We start from the raw sequence: 23,667 nt of genomic DNA, 5'->3' as shown, positions 1-23,667 counted from the left end.
CTTTTGCTAAAGATTGTTTTGGCTATTTGTGGTCATTTATGTTTCCATATGAATTTCTATATTGTCATTTCCAGGTCCGAGAGGAATACTGTTGGTAATTTTATGGGTATTGCATTGAATCTGTGGATTGCTTTGGGTAGGATGGCCATATTAACAATGTTGATTCTTCCTATCCATGAGCATGGAATATTTTTTTCATTTGATTGAGCTGTGTTTTGTAGTTTTCATTGTAAAGGTCTTTCACTTCTGTGGTTAGAAGATACCAAGGTATTTCATTTTTTTGTGGCTATTGTGAATGGAATTGTGCTTCTTATTTGGTTCTCTGCCTGCTTGTTGTTGGCAGAAGACACTCTTATCACCAAGACATGAAGCACCAGAATTCTTAGAAAGGGTGGTGTGACATTCCTCTGTGTCTTGAAGATGACTGGAGAGAGATATGCTTCAATGTAACTGAGCTGCCTGACTTCAAAGGAAGTCACACCAGCTTCAAAATTGTGACTTGATGGTTTCATGAATTGGTCCACTGAAAGGTCAGTGTGTTTCTGTGTGGAGACAGTATCTCATGAGTTTGGTTACTCTTTCCCAGGGTGCTGTATATTCTGTGAAACCCCAGTCATGTTTCTGGTAAGTTGGAAGCTGAGACTACTTCCCAGTCTTTTTCGAAACAGGGACTTTTTCTGTGACCCAGACTGGAGTGGTACAATCATAGTTCACTTTAGCCTCAAACTCCTGAACTCAAGCAATCCTCCCACCTTAGGCTTCACCAAGTAGCTGAAACTACAGGTGCACGCAATCACACTGGCTATTTGTTTTATTTTATTTTTAAAGACACTGTGTCTCTATGTGTTGCCCAGGCTGATCTCAAGCTGCCCTCAAGACTGGTCTTGAACTCCTGGGCTCAAGCAGTCCTCCCACCTTGGTCTCCCAAAGCATTGGAATTGCAGGCGTAAGCCACTGTGCCTGGTCCAGGGTCTTTTAGGTCTTATGATCCCTGAACCCAGTCAGGAAGGATCACTATACATGCTGTCTTGACTGAGCACAATTATGAAAGAACAGTGGATCATGCTGTGCAGTCAAGAAAAGACAGCCTGTGTCTGGAACCCAGAGAGTCACTGGGACATGCAATAGTCTTTCTATATCCAATAATAATACTTGAAAGGAAACTGGCAATCCATGGAATAGAGGGCTTCTGTGGTCTTGCATTTTTTGGGAATGAAGATTTAGGTCACCTCACCAGTTTAATAACAAAAAGAAAACAAAACACAATAACCTGCCAAGGTGCCAACCGAGATGAAGTTGGACTTGGGATAAGTGATGGAGAAAGGAAGCTATGATAATCACATCAACTTGACTTTAAAACCAGCTGCAAAAGTGGAGACCCTAGCAGCACTGTTTTATGTTGGGTAATTGGTTTTTTTTCCCTCCTGCTTTTCCCCGCTACCTCATGTGGAGAGTTTTAGTGATGCCGAAAATTTTAGTTTAGGGTTCAGTTTGGAGCATCAACAGTTGAAACCTCCCTATCATACACTGTAGAACTTGGTGTTATCTTTATGTTTCATGCATAAGACTAAAAAAATGTGTGGGGGGGAGGAAATGGAGGCTTAGATGGAAAATATGTAAATTAGGTTGGTCATTCTGTTTGTCCTCCAGATCCCTTCTCTGCCAGTCCCACCCTACTCTGTGTCCCCAGAGGTCGACCTCTAGAGACTCACTCTCTGGCTTCTGGTAGACTTTGCCTAACTGGAGACACTGATAAGACTTGGAGGGTGAGGAGAGAGAGGTTGAGGTATTCCCTTCCTCTCCTGGGTGTGCCACATACGGTTTTGCAGGTTTGCATTCTCTACATGTGCTGTCAGCGCTGCTCACACGGCCTCTTTCACAGCCGTTACTTTAGATGGCTTTTCTGGAGGCAACTCATAAAAGTCAACAGTATGAGGCTGGGACAATGTCTAGTTTCAGAGTTTATAAAAATGCCTTTTTCCATCTTGACTACTTCCCTTTCTTTTTGTATATTTTTTCCCCCTACAATATTCAGTTTGGAGGGAGGGATGATATCTGAGAGGGCAGGGTACTGGCCATCCCGAATTTTACACTTTTTCCTCAGATATCTTCACTATTTATCTCTGAGCAGTGCTTTTAATTTAGTAGTGCTCCAAAAATATCTTAAGCATCTGCAGGTAAATTGCCACATAGATGTAAATTCCTTTCTCCTCCAGGTGTCCTTCTGAATTATTTTCTGTTTCTCATATTGTGTAAATGCTATTGTTGTGGCTACAATATTTTATGTTTGTGTGTGATGCCTTTACATACATTTATGTTTATGGAATGCACAATGGATCTGTTTGTATTTATCATTTTCATTTAAAAATTAGTTGCTTGTGAATTGTAAGATTATTTTATTTCAAGGGGTTGCTGAAGAAAACTGATAAAGTTATTTTAGGAAACATCCCTCCAGCTGGTATTTTTCCTCTGCTCCCACAAAACAACAATCACTAACACAGAAGACTTCTGTGAACAAACTTGGGCTTTCCCTTCAACACCAGTGGAGGACACCAGCTGGGTGTTCTCCAGTTCAATTTCATCACTGTGACCTGGAGTCAGTGTCAGATCTCACAGACTGGGGGCTCGGATCCACAAGGCTGCCTCCCTCTGGACACCGGTCACAAGTCCAGGACTCCAGAACGCCTGACTGACCGACGTTGGGTTGGGACACCCATGACCCCCTTTTACATTTTACTGATTTGTGATACCAGCTCCAAGAACTTAGGGAAACACTTGCTTATGTTTATTAGTTTGCTATGAAGGATATTGCAGAGGATACCGATGAAGAGAGATGTGTGGGGTGAGGTATGGGGAGCTTCCCTGCCCGTCCTGGGCACCACACTACAGTGTTCCACTGTTTGAAAGCTCCCTGAACCCTGTCTCTTGGGTTTTCACAGAAACCTCATGATGTCAACATTCCCTCCCCCAGGAAATAGTGCAGGACTCTCTCTGAGAGACGATGTGGCAATGTATATATTTGGTTATATTAATGATGCATATTTTGTTTACCTTTACAGACTCATTGGAAGAATGTGAAGTTCAGACTTACCTGAAAATCTGGAGAGAACCACTTAATATTGAGTTTAAAGAAGACAGTCTATCCTATATGGAAAAATTGTGGCTTAAAAAACACAGGAGGTATTCTCTGAATTTTTAATACTATTACTAGGAAAGATAAAAGTTATTTATGTTTTTTTCATGTGTGGTCTACCTTTCTGTAGCAATTTTATATGTATGTTTCCTATTTGCTTAAGTAATTTTAAAGCAGTATTAGATCCCTGTGAAGCTTCTGTTCTAGTAAGAATTTTAATTCTATTTATGTATGTGATGCATCATTAATTTAGAGTCTGCCTTGGGAAATGGAAATGTGTGTGTGGGGAAGAGGCACCAACACCAGAATTGAAGAATAACAACACAAATAATGTGATCAAGGAAAGATTACTTTGAAAAGATATTGCTGTCAGATTTTTACATTCGCATCAACATTTGAGGCCACAATTTAAAAAATCTACTTTTAATTAGGCCTTTAATATTATAATTTTATTCACAGTAATTAAATATGCTATATTCAAAGACTCCATCATCAGATCCAGTCACCTAGAGATCGTGGCAAAATACAGATTCTCTTTTAGTAGGTCTGAAGTGAGGCATGAGGTTCTGCATTCCTGAATTTCTGATAGTTTCCAGGTAATGCTGGTATGGATGAGGCTGGTCTCTGGTCTCATGTGGAGGAGCAAAATGCTGGAAGAACGTTCCACTGAGAGCACAGTGTGTGCGCAGTGCTTTCCTCTTTAGCCTACAATAAACAGTCAAAACCCCATTTCCCAATGTGACCTGGCTGTAGTGCCCAACTCTCTCCCACCTCCTGTAGGGTGGCTGCCCCGCTCCTTGGATTCTGCCCCTATCCTGATTGATTTTTACAGTTTGAATAGTCAACTTACAGTATACAATTCAATGGACTTTTACCGACACATGGAGTTGGTGTCCACCACAGCCCACCAGGCAAAACCACAGACATTTCCTTGTATTTCCCATTTCTCCTCCTCCCTTCCTCAACCCATAACAGCCACTCCTCTAGTTTCCATCCTTACACATTTGCCTTCTTCCAGAGGTCACATAAAGGAAATCATACAACGTGTAGTCTGAGTCCTTCATTTTGCAAAATGCATTTAAGAATCAGCCATGTTCTTGTGTGAGTCAACAGTCATTCCTGCTGCTTTCCAGTTTGGAGCAATGATGACTGAATTTTTAAAATAAATATCTGTATTCAGCTTTTGTTTGAATATAGGTTTTTAATTATCTGGGTAAATACTTGGGCCTGGTATAGTTGGGCTATATGGCAAATGCATGTTTATCTCCATAAGAAACTGCCAAACTGTTTCCTAAAGTGTTTTCCTAAAATTTTTCTGTACCGTTTTGCATTCTCTCCAGTGACGAAGGAGCGTTCCAGTTGCTCCCAATCCTTGCCAGACTTGGCTTTTTCATTTTCTTTTGCTTGCCATTTTAATAGGTGTGTAGATGTATCTCATCGTGGTGGTTCATTTGGCCAAACTGTAAGTTGATTCATTCATAACTAATGTACAGGATGTTGATGTTTTTTTAAGGTATAATGCTCATGACAGCTCTTCAGGTGCAAAACTTCAGGTGTACCTGTCAATTGCCTTTTTCTAAATTAGCAATTGTACATGAAAATCATGCCGAAGTCTTTTTGGCGGTCATGTTCTATGTTGGATCATGTTGGGTTTCTCATAAACAAGAGAGGCATAATTTTGTGACTAAATGACCGCTGTCATTTTAGCTTGGGCACATATAAGAAGCTTTTACTACAGCTACATCAAGTCCTGAGCTAAGATGAATGCTAAATGTTGACCAATTTCCTTAGCAGATAATTCCATGATCACTATATGTCCATGATCACTAGGTCTTACATGGTTATTTTTTTAATGGTAATCATTTTTTGAGTTAATACTTTATGTCTGAATTATAGATGTCAGTGTAGGGCAATCCATCTGCAATTCACAAGTTTCTGATGGGTTTCTGATGAGTTGCTTCAGAAAAATTTCCCATGTGATTTTGACTTTACTTTTGCCTATTGTGTTTTATGGCAGGCTTATAAATATAAGTAGTATTGTATTTTTTGTATGTTTCTGATTTGGATAGTATTTTATTTTATTATTTTATTTTTTTAAACATACTTTTTATTTTAAAATTGTGGGGTACAATTAAGGGTTAGGTATACAAATATGCATTGTGCAGGTACCCTTGTTGATGAGGTGTGCCCCCCCGTCCCCAGACAGATATCGACTACTGTCAATCCCACTTCCCTTCCTCTCCCATAGTTTCCTGTCACTGTCACCTACAACCAACTCGTGTGTTGATAAATTTTTCTCCCCAACTTTATTGAGGTACAATTGACAAGTAAACATTGTCTATATTGAAGGTATATAATAGGATGTTGATATATATATATGTATATACATCATACAGTGACTACCACAGTCAAACTAATTAACAGTCATCACCTCACATAATATTTGTGTATGTGTGTGTGTGGTGAGAACACTTAAGATCTATTATTAGTTGTAGTTATTCTGTGTATTAGATCTCCAGGACTTACTTGTCTTGCATAACTGTAACTTTGTACCCTTTGTCCAACATTTTATCATTTCCCCAGTCTCCAGCCCCTCGAAATCGCTATTCTACTCTCTGCTTTTGAGTCTGACTTTTTTAGCTTTCACATAACAGTGAGATCGTGCATTTGTCTTTTTGTGTCTGGCTTATTTCACTTCACATAAGGTTCTCCAAGTATTGGAAATTCCCTAAATATTAATCAATGAATGCATAGATTAAAAGTATTATATATGATACATATATATGTAATACACATATTACATATATATGCAATGGAATATTATTCCATTCTTAAAAAAGAAGGAAGTCCTGCCATTCACAACAACATGAAAGTATTGATAGATTTTTTTTTGAGTTGGAGTCTCACTCCGTTGCCAAGGCTAGAGTGCAGTGGCACATTCATGGCCACCCCAGCGTCGACCTGCTGGGCTCCAGTGATCCTTCTGTCTCAGCCTTCCAAGTAGCTGGAACTACAGGCGTGCACTACCACACCTGCCTAATTGTTGATAGATCTTAAGAGCAATGCCTCTGGTGGATCTTCCAGATCTGGGTATGCTTCACAAGAGAGTGCAGGAGACTTGGGCTGAGGGCATTTCAAGGGCAGATGGTAGAAGTTAGCTGATACTCCAACTTCGATTCCCCACTCTTCATTGCGTGTGATTCCCAATTGTAGCTGATCATCAGAAGCACCTGCGGCCGGTTTTTGCGCTTCTGATTCTCATGCCCCAGGCCTACCTAAAAATGTGTCTACTTAAGACTGGGTATGAGCCTCAGCATTTAAAAAACATTCCCTTGACCTCTCACAGAAACAAAAATCTGAGTATCACATGTTCTCACTCATATAATGGACCTTGAACATCCAATGTAATACTATAAGAAAATGACTGACAGTGGTGGGAAACTATGGGGAGGGAGGGTAAGGGAGATGGGATTAACGGTAGTAAATATCTGTCTGGGGACAGGGAGACACCTCTTATCAACAAGGGTGCCTGAATGAACCATATTTGTATACCTAACCCTTAACTGTACCCCACAATATCATAATAAAAAATATTGATTAAAAACAAACAAAAAAAACAAAAAAATTCCCTTGCCATTCTGATGCAAATAGCCTCACAGTGATTCACAGAGCAGATTTAACACCCCTCATCACATGACAGAATCAGTCGGTGCTCAATAAATGTTTGTTAAATGTTGAAAGAGGAAAATAGGATGAGATAAATACTACTCTAAAAGACACTACATCCTTTATTTATGTGGCATGATCTTTCAAAATAAGCATCAGTATCGGGGTTTAAACATCTAGAATCTAGACTTAGTTAACTGATAATCTTTTTTGTTGGTGGAAAAATCACGGCAGTTCTCTTGGCCTAAGTTTTCTCATTTGCAAAATATTCTATTTAGAACAAACCATCTATAGGGCCTCACAAGCTCCTGTACTTCAGTATCTAGATTCTATAAGTCTCTGGTTCAGGACCTTCACTCATAAACCTAGAGAAGTTTTCACTTAATAAAGAAGGAGTATTTGAATAACGGTATATTTACGTGTGTGTGTGTGTTCGATGATATTCAGTTCAGTAGATATCATGTCAGGCTGAAGAGGTTTCTCATGGCCTGATTCCAGTTTGTCTTTGACCATATGCTCTTAATATTTTAATCTATCCTTTAATTAAATTTTGTATGTAAGATGTCAAGCTCACATAAAGCTAAATAATACATACAAATTCTACATTCATCTTATAGATATACTAGGAAAACACACATGACCATAGACTACCAGAAGATTACCAAATTTTTAGTGCCTTTGTAAGATATAGAAGAGGCCATATGAAATAAGAACATGGTTATGAATGTAGGCTTGAGGATGTAGACTGCTTGAATTCAAGCTCCTTTTCTGTGTTCATTACCTGAATGACTAAGTTGGTTTACCACTTTGTGTCTCAATGTCATCCTCTGTGAAACTAAATTAATACTAGTGTCTATTTAATACCTATTAAAATTAAATATACCAAAATTAGTTAGAACAGAGCCTAGTACATTTTAAATTTTGTATCAATGTTAACTACAAATGTCATTAAGAAGGCCTTTTACTTGGGGACCCCACGAACTTATATGATCTGGAAGGCCTGGGAAACTACTTATGTTTTTGGATAAAAAGTGGCCCCTCTACCCAGTAATCTGGGAGTATCCTCTCGAACCAATATAGACTCTCAACCTCTGAGAATTCCTGGCCCATGGCCTTCTACATGAAATGGGTGGTATCTGCCCTCATTGTTGATAAGTCCTGGATGCCACACCAGAACACATTTCATAGATATCACGGGAACCTGTTTTGTCCACCCTGGTGATACGATGGAAACTTAGACAAAGGAGTTGTCTCTCAGGTTCCCTTAGAACCCATCAACATAATGCTGAGACCATGAGAGAAAACTCACACTCATAAATTAGCTCCTTAAGTACCATGCTATGTTCATGGACTCCATGTGGCTTATGAGAGAACATTGACCTCTATCAGAATTTTGATTTGCATCTTAAAACTCAGTAGGAGATGCAATGTAAAAATCTTTTGTGATGTCAAGTTGATTTACAAAGTTTTTTCTTTGGTACAGTAAGATTTTGTTATACAACTCTACTTCTTTGATTTAAAGGTACAGTTATGGTTTCATCATTAATTTTGTACTCACTCATCTGATAAATAAGTCAAGATCTTGTCCGGAAAAGTTTCAGATAACGTATTTAGTCTTTTAATGGCTTCTCTCTTGTTTTGTAGAACTTCACAAAAGCAACTTCTTAACTCGCCTCCAGGTGCATCCACACATCCATGTGAAACCACGCGTGAGGCACAGTATTCTCCAAAGGAAAATGATGGTGATAGTGATGGTTAGTTCAGACTTGGTTAGATGTTTAAGGTTTACTTATTTCAAGTGGCAGATGCAAAGCATGAACCAGCACCTGCTTTTGGTCTTCTTTAATGTAGTATTTGCAATTGCACCCTGTAGTCTTTTATCCCCAGATCACAATCATGTGACTCGCTTCTTCTGGGTTGCTAGACTTGCTTTTCCTCACTCCAAATGATTTTATTTAAAAATTGATCGCTAAGAAAATGTGCATCTCACATGAACTGGGAAAAGTGACAGTATTGATATCTTTGTGTGGATGCACAGGAGAACACCATTCTTTTGTTGTTGTTGGTGGTGGTTATATTATTTAAAGAAAGGATATTATTAAGTGAGATCCATTCTTTGATGATATTATTTTTGAATCTTATTTCCTAGTTAAGGAGACCAAAGTACAACATCCAGCTCTCTTTCTGTTGGTAGAAGAATTAAACATAGAAAGGCCTGAACCGTCTCTAAAGATAGTGGAGCTGGATGAAGTAAGTGCACGTTCACGTTCCTTAGCAGAGAGGACATTGTTAGGTCCACATGCTATTTCCAACAGGATTCCTTACATAACTCCACATAGCTTAATAGGAAAGTTACAAGGTTTGAATTTAAGTATGCTGATAAGAATAAAGTAGAGTACTATTTTAAATGTAACGAATAAGTTTGTGAGCTGAATTGGTATTGTTGTTTTGTAAAAAGAATGCAGTATGGGAGGTGAGAAGACATTTCATTATTTTAACTTATAGAAATATAATTTGAGGTTCTATTAGTTTACTTATGATGCTATAAGGTTCTTTTTTCAAGCAAATATCAGGCTCATTACATGAACCTTAAGTGCAAATTTAATTTCTTAAGTGTCATTCAATATTACTTTCTGTTTAAAGAGCATAAATAGTATTTAAGATTTAAGGGGTTTCGTATAATGACATGAACCTCTAGAAGACACCAGCGGCATCAGCTGGAGTCTGTCAGAGCCAGAGCTTCAGATTGAAGGTGTAGGGTATGATGAACTCAGGGCATTTCTGACTCTCTCGTCATCTAGTGGTGGAATGTACCCTTTGTTCTAGATACTTCTCTTACTGTGGTTGTTACAGAAAATGATGAGAGTGGAAGGTACCTCTTTAAGTACTGCTTCATTCTTTTGTTGCTTAGGTGGATAGGTTGATAGCTTCTGCTTTGTTTTCCTACTAACATTTTTGTTTCTCTTCTGGATGAATTTGAGATACTGAGCAAATACTCAGACACACATGCGCCTGCCATCCATTAAACTGCTGCATAGATTAAACTGATGATGTTCCAGTCAGAGAAGTAAAAACCTTTTAGTCACTCATCTACTTGGCGGTAGTTACATAGTTAGACATAAGTTGTTACTGTTGCTTTTGGGTGTGATCCTGGCCAAGTGACCGACACAGCAAATGCCCTCAACAAATACTAGTTGAAACTATGTCTCCTAGAACTCATGTGTTATAAAATACAATTAGCCTTCTCATGGCATCATTTGTAGAAAAAAGTACTCTGTAACTTGTAAATTCATTGGTTAGTATCATGCATTTAATGAACATACTAATATTATATAACATACGTTTAATAAGACGTGTGAAGAGGAATTTGAAGATCCAGGCAGTGCTGTGCCTTACAAAGTTGAATTAGCTGATGCAGACAGTGAACAAAGGTAAGATCCTTCTGACTCACGTTGTGCTTATTAAACCCCACATCCACCGTCAGCTGTCTTTCCAGATGAGAAGTTCATGGTGTGAAAAACATGAGACCTTAATGTTCGAGTATATTTTACTTAAGCCATGTTTAAATTTTTGTACAATACTGCTAGTATTGAACACCATTCAGTAATTAGAAAACTGTCCATAGTGATATGTTTGTGCTCTTACTTAGTTGGAGTATTCAGTAGATTCTTCTGAATCAGAAATCGTTGCTATTTGAAATGGTTGCCCAAGTCAGATGTGTTTCCTACGACCTTTCTTCTTTTCTCCAAAGATACTATGGATTTTCTTTCGTTTGCTATGAGCCGTACATTTTTAAAAAGTTTTATAAATGACCAGGTTGGGAGATGCAAAGAACTCCTGTATTACAGACTACTTCCTGGGTAGATTTAATGTGTATAAATTAAACAAATGACGTGTAATGGTTCATGTTGTCATTGTTTTGTAGGATTTTGTCACTTCCAACTGAAAAACAATATCTAACTGCATCTGTTAGTAATGTTTAGAATTACACAAGTCCTCTCTGCAATAGAAACTTTTGGATTTTAGGTGTATTAACCACAAAGTGCTAACTTGGTTGAAAGGTGTAATGAAGTTCCTCATAAGCAGCTCCCACAGCATTCTTTATTCAGATCCACTTCGGCCCCTGCCAGCCTTTCTCAACAGCGATGGGCCTGAGCAATGCCCTTGGAGAGAAAAAGCCCCATGTTTAGACACAAAAAAACAGGTATCTAGCAGCAAAAGTGCTTTTGGAAGCAGGGTTCTGGCAGGAGGCAACTTACTGTTCAGCAGATAAGAGGTATCTTTTCTCTTGGGGTCTCACTTTGTTGCCCAGGCTGGAGTGCAGTGGCCCACTTGCAGTCACTGCAGCCTCAACCTGCTGGGCTCAGGGGATCCTTCCATCTCAGTCTTCCAAGTAGCTGGAACTATAGGCGCATGCTACCATGCCCGGCTTATTTTTTTAAAATTTCTTTTGGAGATGAGGTCTCACCAAGTTGCCCATGCAGTCCTCTCACGTCAGCCTCCCCAGGTGCTGGGATTACAGGTGTGAGTCATTGTGCCTGGCCAAGAGGTTTATTTTCACTACTGCCTCTCCAAGGAAATGAATGGCATTTGTGTTCTCTAATTTGATTTTTTCATATACCTTATTACACGTCTTTGCTTTGATTCCTATATACGGTGTTGGAGGAGGGGATCATTACTGATCATAGTTTGGCATTAGTTTTATAGGACTGGTTTGCAGGTGCCCACAGACTGACACTCGCCTTTTCTGTCTCCTTGGGACTATGAGTGACACAAGGAGGACCTTTCAGTTACGTGTAATCCTTGAGTTTTATGATGTTGTTCTGTAGGGCTTACATAGATATCAGGCACTATTAAATATGTTATTCAATCAATAAAGTGCTTTAAGTGGTAGCTGCTTATAGACAGCAACCATTAATAATGGAGACTGAATTACCAATACAGTAGCTTTTTAGCTCTAGTAGCTCATTGATGAATAGATAATATGCTTGTATAGTAGAAAAACCTTGATGTTTTGTCAGATTTTGATGAGTCTGAAAGATAACACTACATTATTAGAAGAAAGAATGTAGGGCGACAGAGTGAGACTCCAACTCAAAAATAAAGAAAAGAAATCAAACTTATTTCAAGGTGTTTAAAAAGGAAACCTTCAACTGAAATTTACAATTAAGTTGTATTTGGTCCAGTCGCCTATTGCTTTTAGTTCCTTATTGTTTAGAATGTGTTCACAGCACAGTTAAAGTAAATAGTAAATTAACATAAATAAGCCTGTTCCATTAGGTTGTATTCTGTATGTTTTTGTAAACTGGGAGCTTTTTGTCTTCTTTTTTAAAATATCATTTTCTTCCAGCTCTATTCTTTTGCTTGTTCCTACACATGAAAGTTGCTCATTTCATGATTATCAGAAGGATAGCTTTCCACATAAAAATGACATCCCTCAACATCATGTTTTCAACAAGGGAAGAAGTCTTTGTCTGAGAAACAGCTCTCCATATGATAAAGGTAATACAAAAGGTATTTTTTTCTTGTTGCTTCGTATTACTTACTGTGCATGTGAGTAATTTAATAAAACAATAGACATTGCAGTCTATAAGAAGTTGGTTATGTAGTTCATTTTTAAAATAAAAAAATGTGGTATTCAGAAGAAAAATTGTTGAAAATATAATTAACTAGTAAATACACTTTTTAGTCAATGGAAGTCAACGAACAACAGTGTTTGTAGGAAAAATAAGCCAACATAAGGCATTCTAAAAGTTATTGTGTACTGAGCTAGCATTTCAAAGATTATGTGGATGCCTTTTAGGGAACAAAGTCTGAGGGCACCTTGCTACCCTCACTTTCACTAAGTATTTTCCAAAAATCTTCAAATTTGATATAAAGTTTCATGCAAGAGGTAAAACCTTAAAAAAAAAATCATCTTGTTGCTACTAGTAGTTCCCTTGGGATTGATAGATTAGGCTGCTCTGGGCATATATCTTATTTCAATTTCTGGACTGTGAGATCCTCATTTAGAGTCATAACAAGGTATCCTGGCCTGGGAGTCGGATTTTGTTTCCATTTCTGCCTTTAAATCACTGTGTGACCTTGAACATGCCACTTCCTTTTTTAGATCTCATTTTCCTAAGCAAAAATGTAGGAACTAGATAATTTTCAAGTTTTTAAAAAAGTATTACATTTGATTTACCTAGAATTTTAAGAAAAGTCAAAAAATACATCTTATGTGAGGAATTTGACAATAGAGGGAACATTTAAAATAAATAGTTGACTGGGCAGCAGAAGATAGAAACGGTAATGGATCTTGCTGGTCTTGACATTCTTAAATACTAAGACATTAAATTATCATGACAAGGTATAAACAATACCCACATGAGAACTTAGGACTTGACAGTACTCCACATCTTTTCCAGAAGATGGGTGTTGTCTGACTAAGATAGAGCATGGTATTCCTGTTGTCTTTGAAAAAATGGTTGACACTAATGTCCATATAAGTGTTATTTAAAAGACAGTTTTGAAATATTTATTTTTTAGAGCAGTTTTAGGATCACAACAAAATGGAGCAAAAATCACAGAAAGTTCCTAAGGACCCTTTGCCACCTACCATGCATAGCTACTCCATTATCAACACCCCACATCAGACTGGCACGTCTGTTACAATCTATGAGTCTGCACTGACAAATCATTATAACCCAAAGTTCATAGTTGACGTGGAATTAACTCTTGATGTTGTATATTCTGTGGGTTTTGACAAATGTTAAAATGATACCACTTATAGTATCATACAGAGCAGTTTCTCTGTCCTAAAGAGTCTCTGTGCTACACCTGTCTCTCTGATGACTACTAACGTTTTTGCCATCTCCATGGTTTTGCTTTTTTCTGGAATGTCACATAATTAGAATCATACATACAGCATGTAGGCTTTTACAATCGACTCCTTTCACTTAGTAATGTGCATTTAAGGTTTCTCCACATCTTTTCATGGCTCAGTAGTTTACTTCCTTTAGTAATGAATAACATCCCATTGTATAAACGTACAGCAGTTTATTCACCTACTTACTGAAGGACACTTTGGTTGTCTCCAAGCTCTGGCAAGTATGTGTAACAGTGCCATAAACACGTTCGTGTGGTTTTTTGTTTGGGCACGAATTTCCAACTCATTAGGATAAATATGAAGGAGCACAATGGACCATATAGCTAGAGTATAATTAGTGTTGTAAGAAATTGCCAAACTGTCTAGCAAAGAACCATTTTTTTTTTTTTTTTTTGAGTTAGAGTCTCACTCTGTCACCCAGACTGGAGTGTAGTGGCCGCTCCCGGCCACCGCAACCTCGACCTGCTGGGCTCCGGTGATCCTTCCGCCTCAGCCTTCCAAGTAACCGGAATTACAGGCATGCACTACCACGTCCGGCTGATTTTTTGATTTATTGTAGAGATGAGGTCTCGCTGCCCAGGCGGGTCTCGAACCCGCAGGCTCAGGCAGTCCACTCACGTCAGCCTCCCAAAGGTGTGGGATTACAGGCTGAGCCACCGAGCCCGGCTGCAAAGAACCATTTTACATTCTCATCAGCAATAAATATGAGTTCCTGTTGCCTCACATCTTCACCAGTATTTTGTGTCGTCAGTGTTTCAAACTGTTGCCATTCTAATAATTATGTAGTGATATCTCTTTGTTGTTTCAATTTACGATTCCCTAATGACATATAATGTTGAGCATCTTTTGCTATGCTTATTTGCCACCTGTATATCTTCTTTGTTAAGGTATCTGGTCATCTGATATTTTTAACCTGTTTTTTGGGGGGCTGTTTCTTAGTTATTGGTGAATTTTAAGTGTCCTGTGCTTATTTTGGATTAACACTCTTTTATCAGATATATCTTTTCCAAATATTTTCTTTCAGTTTATGGATTGTCTTATTCTTTCTTTCTTTCTTTCTTTTTTTTTTTTTGAGTTGGAGTCTCACTCTGTCACCCAGGCTGGAGTGCAATGGCACACTCATGGCCACCCCAGCATCAACCTGCTGGGCTCCAGCAATTCTTCTGCCTCAGCCTTACAAATAGCTGGAACTACAGGCATGCACTACAACACCTGGCTAGGATTGTCTTATTCTCTTGACAGAATTTTTTGTTTGTTTTGTTTTGTATTTTTTTTTTACAGATTAGTTTTTATTTTAATGAAGTTCAGCTTATCAATTTTTTATTTGATATTTTATCTAAAAAGTCATGGCCATACTTGAGGTCATCTAGGTTTTATTCTATGTTATCTTTTGGGAATTTTTTTTTTAATCAGTATTTTTTATTATGGTTTTTTGGGGTACAGTTAAGGGTTAGGTGTACAATTACATTTCATTCAGGCACCATGTTGATAAGAGGTGTTTCCCCTTCCCCAGATAGATATTTACTACTGTTAATCTCATCCCCTCCCCATAGTTTCTCTTTTGGGAATTTTATAATTTTGCATTTCACTCTTATGTCTGTGATCTATTTTGAGGTAATTTTTGTGAAGGTGTAAGGTCTGTGTCTAGATTTTTTTTTTACATGTGGATGTTCAATTATTCAACCACCATTTATTGAAAAGACTACCTTTTCTCCTTTGCTCTTTTGTCAAAGATCAGATGACTATATTTATATAGGTTTTCTCTGGGCTCTCTTTTCTGTTCCATTGATGTGTCTATATTTTTTCCATTTCCACACACAATAATTTGATTATTGTAAATTTATAGTAATTCTTAAGGTAGCGTAGTGTCAGTCTTCTGACTTTGTTCTTCTTTTTCAATATTTTATTGCCTGTTCTGAGTAACTGGCTTCTCTATATAAACTTTAGAACCAGTTTACCAATATCCACAATATAAGTTGGGATTTTGTTTGGGATTGCAGTGAATATACAAATAAAGTTGGGAAGAATCAATATATTGACAATGTTAAATCTTTCCATCCATGAACATGAGCTATTTCTCCCTCCCTTTTATTTCTTTCATCAGAATTTTATAGTTTTTCTCATATAGACCTTGTGCATAGTCTGTTAGAGTTATACCTAAGCATTGCGCTTTTGGGTGCTCATGTAAATGGTCTTGTGTTTTAAGTTTCAAATTCACTTATTATTGTATGTTAACCTTGTGTCCTACAGCCATGCTATAATTGTCCACTAATTCCAGGTCTTTTTTTCTGGTATTTCTTTTGGAATTTCTGCATAAACAATCATGCCACAACATCTGTGAACAAAGACAGATTTATTTCTTCCTTCTCATTCTGTATATATTTTTTCTTGTATTGTTGTATTAGCTAGGACTTTCATTATGATGTTGAAAGGAATGATGAGAGGGGACATCCTTGCCTTGTTCCTGATCTCAGCAGAAAAGCCCGTAGTTTCTCACCATTGAGTCTAATGATAGCCGTAGGGTTTTTGGCAGATTAAAAAAAAAATTAAGTCTAAGAAGTTCCTTTCTTTTTTTAGTGGTTGAGAGTTTTTATCTGTTATTAGCACTGAATTCTGCTAAATATTTTTTCTGCATCTCTTGATATAGTTGTGATTTTTCTTCTTTAGTCTGTCTATGTGATGGATCAGATCAATTGATTTTTGAATGTTGAACTAGGACAGAATTTTTATGACCTTGCAGGGCTTTCAATATAGAGACTAAATTAAATCATAATTAAATTAAATCATACCTGTACATTCTGTGTTGCATTTTGGACATTATTAAAAGTTGGTTTTGTCACTTTTTAAGCAGCAATGGATTCTAGTAGTGGAATTATATGGTCTTGCAGAAATATTGTGGAAGGTAGTTGTAGACATTTTAAATATGGAAATGGTATCTTTTTCTTCCAAAAAATCAGATAACTTCTACTCAGGTTTAAGAAGGAAGTGTAGCATTATATTGAATTGCCTTTATAAAGTTTTTCTTCTAAAAGTATTTGTCTAACAAAGTTATTTTATTTCTCACAATATTTGTGCTATTTAAGAAGTGAGCGGTTGGAAGTGGAAATTCTATGTACTATGTGTAATTGTCAAGTTATATAAACATTTTACATACAAATATGTAATATAAATTCTTCTTTACAGCCAGTCCTTTGGGCTGTAAAGAAGAATTTATTATTACCGGAGACCATTTTTGCTAAAGTATCTGCATTTTACAGTCTATTCAGAGATACTTGCTTTGGAAAGGGAATGAGACATGATCAGAGGAGCTGTATTCAACCTGGCTAATGGTATATACTTATTTAAAATAAAAGCAGTATGGTACAAACATTCCTAAATAAATAATTGTTATTCTTCAGAAAATCTAAACCAGTGTTTCACTACCCTGACTGTGCACCATCATCACCTGGAGAACTTAGTGAAGGAAAATTTTAAAAACCAGTGTCTGAGTCCCACTCTTGTGTCTGATTTAATTGGTTTGGGATCAGGCCCATACACGGACAGTTTTAAAGAAGGCCTTCAGGTGATTCCGTTGTGCAGCCAGGTTGAAGAGCCATGATCTGAGTCACCTGATTTACTTACAGCACACGTAATGAGGTGGGTGACTCAAAGTCTTGCTCATGTGGTAGCTTTCTAGAGGCAGGTGTCCCTGCCACACTCCGGCGCCCCTGCTGCTGGTGCTCCTTCCTCAGGCAGGGTTCCCTGAGACCTGCTTGGCCACGAGGCATGCTGGGGAAAAGAGGCAGAATGCAAAAGGAATGTTCCCTCTACTTTACTTTACATGAGCTCTGGTAAAATTTGAGCGGAAGAAGTGGGGAAGTGAGGATTGAACCACAGTCGAAATAAAAATTTGCATCATACAATTTCAAGACTTTATTTTGCAGATGAAATCTTACCTCCTGTCACTAGTCAAGTTCATTAATATCTTGCTGTGTAAGTAAATTTTAATGACCATTTATGATTCTGTCATTACAAACTCATTTTAACACTGAAACATCAATAAAGGGATTTTTTATAAAATTGTATTTATTGACAAAGGTTTTTACTATAGAACTTTTGATTTATTAACTGTGTGTTTACTTTTTTGTGTGTACCCTTTGTAAATGTGTGTTTTCGGCAGTAGGAACTTCAAATAGAGATTTTGACAACACTGTGGATCCTGGTGTTTCTTCTCCTGACATTGAAAAAGTAGGGGAAGCCTGCTTTTCTGAAAGAAACTTAAAAGAAAAAAATATAGATATGGAAAGTAATCAAATGTCTAATGATTCCTGCATATTACTTGAGAGCAAGGATGCTTTGCCAAGTATAAACTTAGAAAAACATTCTATTGAGGAGAAATTATCTCATGACATCAAAAATTCCTTGGAACTTAGCAATCTACATGAAAGGCCAAACTTTGAAGATTCTAAAACTACACAGTTATCAGTGGTAAATATTATGCTTATTATATTTAAATGTAATAAGATGTGTAAGAAAATATCACAGTGACACAATACATTCTTCAGATACTTCCTATTTAAGCTAAAGTGTGCTGCCTTATTTTATTATCAGGTCGTTGAGGAGTGGCTCATGGGGAGAGAACATCAGTGACTTCCAGGACGAATTCTAATATGGCAAGTGCCATTTTAACAAGTGGTGTTCTGTAACAAATAGCACTTTAAGGCCCACCTCATACACCACTGTCAGAACACTGTGTTTGCTTTCCAAAGTGAAAATTACTGTTAACAATACAGGATAATAAATCCTTTCTATGGTGTAGTCACTGGTGAAAGTGAAGTAAAGACAGGTATGTAAACAGAACTAGCTTCTGTGGCTTAATGCAAGTACAAGGCAAAGATGGTAATTCTTTCAGGAGTATGGCTAATAAATGGGCAGTGTTTTGTTTCTTCTCAGAGGAAGGAAAGGCAAGGTCACTCATCTTGCATTGTCACCAAGTTTCAAAACTAGAGTCTCCATTCTACGTAACAGAAATCTTCAGCAGTTGTGATTATTGCAATACATTCTTTGGAATTAGATAAGTCAAACATTTTAACAACCCTTCAAAGTCACATAAAATGAATCCCCTTGCTGCCTGAACTGAAGAGGGCATAAAAAGGCAGAAAAATGGATGCTTGAGCCGCTGCTGCTTCTACTTGGGGGATCTGCTTTCAGTGCCCACTTGGTGACAAGTGTGCCTTTGGTGGGTTGAGAAATTGGAACTGAGAACTTGCAAAACATTCAATCTCTAAATGTCAGCTCAGTCACTGAAGGACTGCAGGGGGAGAAATTCCCACAGATGCAGCAAGATTAAAGGAATTGATTTCTGCAGGGAATCTGGGTTGGGCCAGTAAAACATCTGACCTGAAAAACTGAAATCTGGGGCTTTCATTTGGCATAGCCTTAGATATACCTATCCAAATATATATTTAAATATTCATTTCTTGTCCAGAATCTTCTAGCCAAGAAGTTAGCATCATTGATAACCCATGCCTATTCTTACCATGATATATCTGGCAGAAGCATATTCTAATACTTTCTAGAAGTCCATTCTCACAACTTAGCCCACAACAGATTCCCCCAAATAAATGTTGACTTCAGATGGGCTTCTCTTCCCCTCCTCCAATGAAGAAAACAACTGGTCTCAGCAGGAATTTCAGGAAACAGAACAAACAAGAACTCTAATTTCCCAATTTCCTGAGGGCATCAGGAAGAGAGCTGGGTGACACCTACATATGCGGGGGGCTATGTTACAGGAGAGGAATCCTGAACTTAGGGAACCCAATTCTTTTATACTGGGCAGCAAGCCTGACTCTCCTTTGCCCTAGTGGAAGACAGAATCTTTACTACACTGGGCGTTAAAAGAACCTGCTCTTTGCTCTGAAGAGAAACACAGTCTCTGTCTTGTGAGATTATACTCAAAATGCTTAAAGACAGGAAGAAGAAGTTCTTTTTTGTGAGTTGGGGTCTCACTCTGTCGCCCAGACTGGAGTGCAGTGGCCACTCCCGGCCACCGCAGCCTCGGCCTGCTGGGCTCCGGCGATCCTTCCGCCTCAGCCTTCCAAGTAGCTGGAACTACAGGCACGTACTACCATGCCCGGCTAATTTTTGATGTATTGTAGAGATGAGGTCTCGCCAAGTTGCCCAGGCGGGTCTCTAACCCACGGGCTCAGGCAATCCACTCACCTCAGCCTCCCAAAGGCGCAGGATTACAGGCTGAGCCACCAAGCTCGGCTAGAAGTTCTTAAAACTTAATAAAAAGTTACTGTGAATTGCTTTATTTATGAAGGCCAATCAAAAAGTTCAAATTACATATATTTTTTCAGAAATCATCCATTGTTTATTTTTACCTTCTATGTGCCATTTGAGGAATGAAAACATTCTATACATTATCAAAGTGGCCACATACTTGTTCACATCACTGATTTGAGAAACAGGAATTCCTAAAAGAAAATCAATTTCAAACATTGGGCAATAGTAAGTTTTGCCACAAAACAATAAATCTTTGGACATTTTACAGATCATCTTCTATTTCATTAATTCATATCATACTGTATATATCAATCTGACACCTTCACTTAGCACTAGCCCCTTCAAATTATATGTTTATTCAACTAATCATTCAACATATATTCAGTGGAATTACAATTAAATAGACACTGTTTAGTATCCATTTGGTGTTTTGTTTTTATTAAATACATAAAAAGAAGAACCCAGAGAGAACTTTTTGAAAAAAGTTGCTTTGTTAAAATAAAGACACATAGAAATCTGTAAGAGATTGTAAAATATAAACAAAGTGTAATTCCTGAAAATATAAGTAAAACCAAATTCACACTATAACTTATTTTTGAGACACCACATAACATGGCAATCATAAAGCAATCAGAGGTAATGGAAAATTATCTCTAAAGAATAATTACTGAACTGACAGTAAAATTCTCATGCACCGCAAGCAAGCCTCCACAGCACAGCACAGTAGAATATTATCTTAAAAGTCCTAAGAGAACTGACAATCTAGAATTCTAAGACTTGTAAAACTACCATTCAAAAGTAAGAGTAATACAATGGCATGTTTAGCCAAAGGCTCAGGCAGCTGATTTCTTATTACTCTCCTTAAAAGTACAACTGAGAAATATACTTCAGGAAGAAAGAAACTGAAGCCAGAAGGAAGAAGCAGGATGTAATAAATGATGTGGGGGGAAATAGCAAATGTACCAGCTGTATCATAAAACGACTATCATATCCAATTTGAGAATTATCAAAAAAACTTAAATGAGAATAATATACAATTAAACTTGTTAGACTGTTAGGTGTGATTGGATTTAAAACTAATAAAGTCTTATATTGTAGAGATCATTTACTAATTACAGTTTTTAATCAGCTATATATACTAAATATTTTGAGTAACAATCAAAATATTACAGATACAATATAAATCATCCAAAATAGTAAAGGAAAAAAAAGTGTGGAAAACTCAATTAATTAATAGAAAATAAATGACTAGAAAATACATTAGTCAAAGAAAAAAATGGTATGGATAGATGTTAGGTGTACAATTACTTTTAGGATTTTCATGTTTTTGCACAATTATTGAGTCAAGGCCCTGGACTGCCTTTGTTCCAAGGAATCTTTTCAAAGGTGCTTGTAAAGCAAACAGCCTTGGAAGACAGTGATTGTATTTCTCTTCAGAGCAAAGAGCAGGTTTGCTTACTGCCCGGTGTAATAAAGATAATGTCTTCTTCTAGGGCAAGGCCAGACAAACTTGCTGCCCAGTGTAAAAGCATTGGTTTCTCTAAGAAATTTCTCTCCTGGAACACAGCCCACTGTACGCAGAGGTGGCCCTTATCTCTCTTCAGGTTGTCCGGTGGAAACTGTGTTCTGAGAATTTGTGCAAATGATGATACTCTGACAGTTGCTGTTGCAGTGACTTTTAGGGTCCTTTGTCTCTGACCAAGGAGTCTTGTGTTTTCTGCCAGCATCCATAAAACGGTAACTGGTAGCGCATGCCTGTAATTCCGGCTTGGAAGGCTGAGGCCGAAGGATCACCGGAGCCCAGCAGGTCGAGGCTGCGGTGGCCGGGAGCGGCCAGTGCACTCCAGTCTGGGCGACAGAGTGAGACTCCAACTCAAAAAAAAAAAAAAAACCCCAAAACGGTAACAGGTTTGCAAGTAGGGTAAATCCCGGACCTTTCACAGTTCTTGACATCAAATAGAAAAAGTAAACTAGCCGGGCTCGGTGGCTCAGCCTGTAATCCCGCGCCTTTGGGAGGCTGAGGTGAGTGGATTGCCTGATACTGCGGGTTCGAGACGTGCTGGGCAACTTGGTGAGACCTCATCTCTACAATAAATAAAAAATTAGCCGGGCATGGTAGCACGTGCCTGTAGTTCCAGCTACTTGGAAGGAGGCGGAAGGATCGCTGGAGCCCAGCAGGTCGAGGCTGCGGTGGCCGGGAGGGGCCACTGCACTCCAGTCTGGGTGACAGAGTGAGACTCCAACTCAAAAAAAAAAAAAAAAAGAAAAAGAAAAAGAAAAAGTAAACTGACAGAAATAAATCTAGTCATATAATTAGAATAACTGTGAACATATTAAATTGTGTAATTTACAGTAAGAGACAGATTTCAAGCTTGAATATAAAATCAAAATCCATATCTATATATACATATATATATATTTTTTTTTTTTTACCAGAAACATACTTAAAATATGGAAGGAAAAGTCTCAGAGTAAAGGCACGCACTATTTAAAAAGGAATATTTAAAAATGTAGGTAAGAAAACATTTCCAGGGCAAAGAGGAGCATTAAATATACAATAAAATCAACTTTTAGCAGGAAGATTAAAGAAAATCTGAATTTGTATGTATTCATCAATATAGCTTTAGATACACTGTAGCAAAAATGCACAAAACTACATGGTAATATCAGCAAGTCCATCAACCCAATGGAATTTTGTATGAGTACAAATACAAAAGATTTAATCAACTCAAATAAGCTTAAATAACATTTTGAACCACATAATAATTAGAGGATGTGTGTTCTTGCAAAGGTCAGGAACATTTACAAAATACACATCACAGTCCATTACAAAAGTAAAACCACAAAGGAAGTCTCAATAAATGCTAAATAAGTAATATTACATGCTGTGTTTTCCAGTCAGGATAAAATATAAATTCATAGCAAAATGGTAACAGTAAAATAAAATTCAGGTAAGTCTGCATTAAGGATTTCAAAAGGAGATCAAAAAAGAAATTAGAAATATCTAGAACTGAATGCAAGCAAAAGTAGCACATATAAAAAAACGTGTAGGATGAAGCTCAAATACTGCTTACTGGGAAGTTTATAATTCCAAGTTTAAGAAAAAGTAAAAATTAATCAGCCAGGAATCTGACTCCAAAGTCATATAACAATAAACCAAGCTCAAAGGAACGGGGAAGGGAAAACCATGCTCTGCCCTCAGGCAGGGCCTATGTTCTAATCCAGTTTCCTAGGGACACTTCGGTTTAGGGAAGTAATCCAGTGACTCACCTCCCAGTCAACTCCCTGGTCTCCTTGACTGGTCGGGGTCCATCAGGACAGCTGTGACTTAAGTAGCTCCCCTCACTTCCATCCGAGTTTCTCGACCTTTCTGTGGTAACACGTGCCACCCTATCTAATTAAGGTAGAGAGCGCATCACTAAGTTTGGATGTTCGCTGGCGGGAAGATGTGTGTGCTTAGGACTCATTCTTGTTCTATTCCATTTAACACTACAAATGGCTCGGCGTCGCATCTGTCCCAACGGAGCTGGTTCAGGAAACCGTCTGAGTCAGCGTCTAGATGCCAGGGATGTGTAAGGTCTCGCCAGCCCGAGCCTGCTGAAATGACCCAAAGCCAGTGACCTTGCAAAATGGCTTCCGTGGCTGCTGCTTTTTCAGTTTGGGGACTCGGTGGAGTCCTGGACAGCAGTGGAATAGTTGCACGGAAAGTGTGCCTTTTCCTCACGGGGGCGTT

At 37.9% G+C, this 23,667-nt stretch overlaps 1 protein-coding gene across 1 annotated transcript in view; it reads left to right on the top strand.

Moving 5' to 3' along the window:
* ZBBX (zinc finger B-box domain containing) overlaps nt 1–23,667 on the top strand; it is a gene marked incomplete at its 3' end in the record, with an annotated part of 103,003 nt that overhangs the window by 63,463 nt on the left and 15,873 nt on the right. Inside the window, exons 9-15 of the mRNA XM_008053286.2 lie at nt 3,060–3,180; nt 8,444–8,553; nt 8,949–9,049; nt 10,151–10,230; nt 12,183–12,313; nt 17,827–18,131; nt 21,321–21,326. Of these exons, the coding sequence (XP_008051477.1) occupies nt 3,060–3,180; nt 8,444–8,553; nt 8,949–9,049; nt 10,151–10,230; nt 12,183–12,313; nt 17,827–18,131; nt 21,321–21,326 (854 nt within the window). The remainder of the gene's footprint in view (nt 1–3,059; nt 3,181–8,443; nt 8,554–8,948; nt 9,050–10,150; nt 10,231–12,182; nt 12,314–17,826; nt 18,132–21,320; nt 21,327–23,667) is intronic.

This window comes from Carlito syrichta, unplaced genomic scaffold (genome assembly GCF_000164805.1).
Source record: "Carlito syrichta isolate Samal-C Ts95f unplaced genomic scaffold, Tarsius_syrichta-2.0.1 Scaffold74005, whole genome shotgun sequence".
Taxonomy (NCBI): domain Eukaryota; kingdom Metazoa; phylum Chordata; class Mammalia; order Primates; family Tarsiidae; genus Carlito; species Carlito syrichta.
The sequence above is the reverse complement of the archived record's forward strand: the minus strand, read 5'-3'. Positions and strand labels throughout refer to the sequence as shown.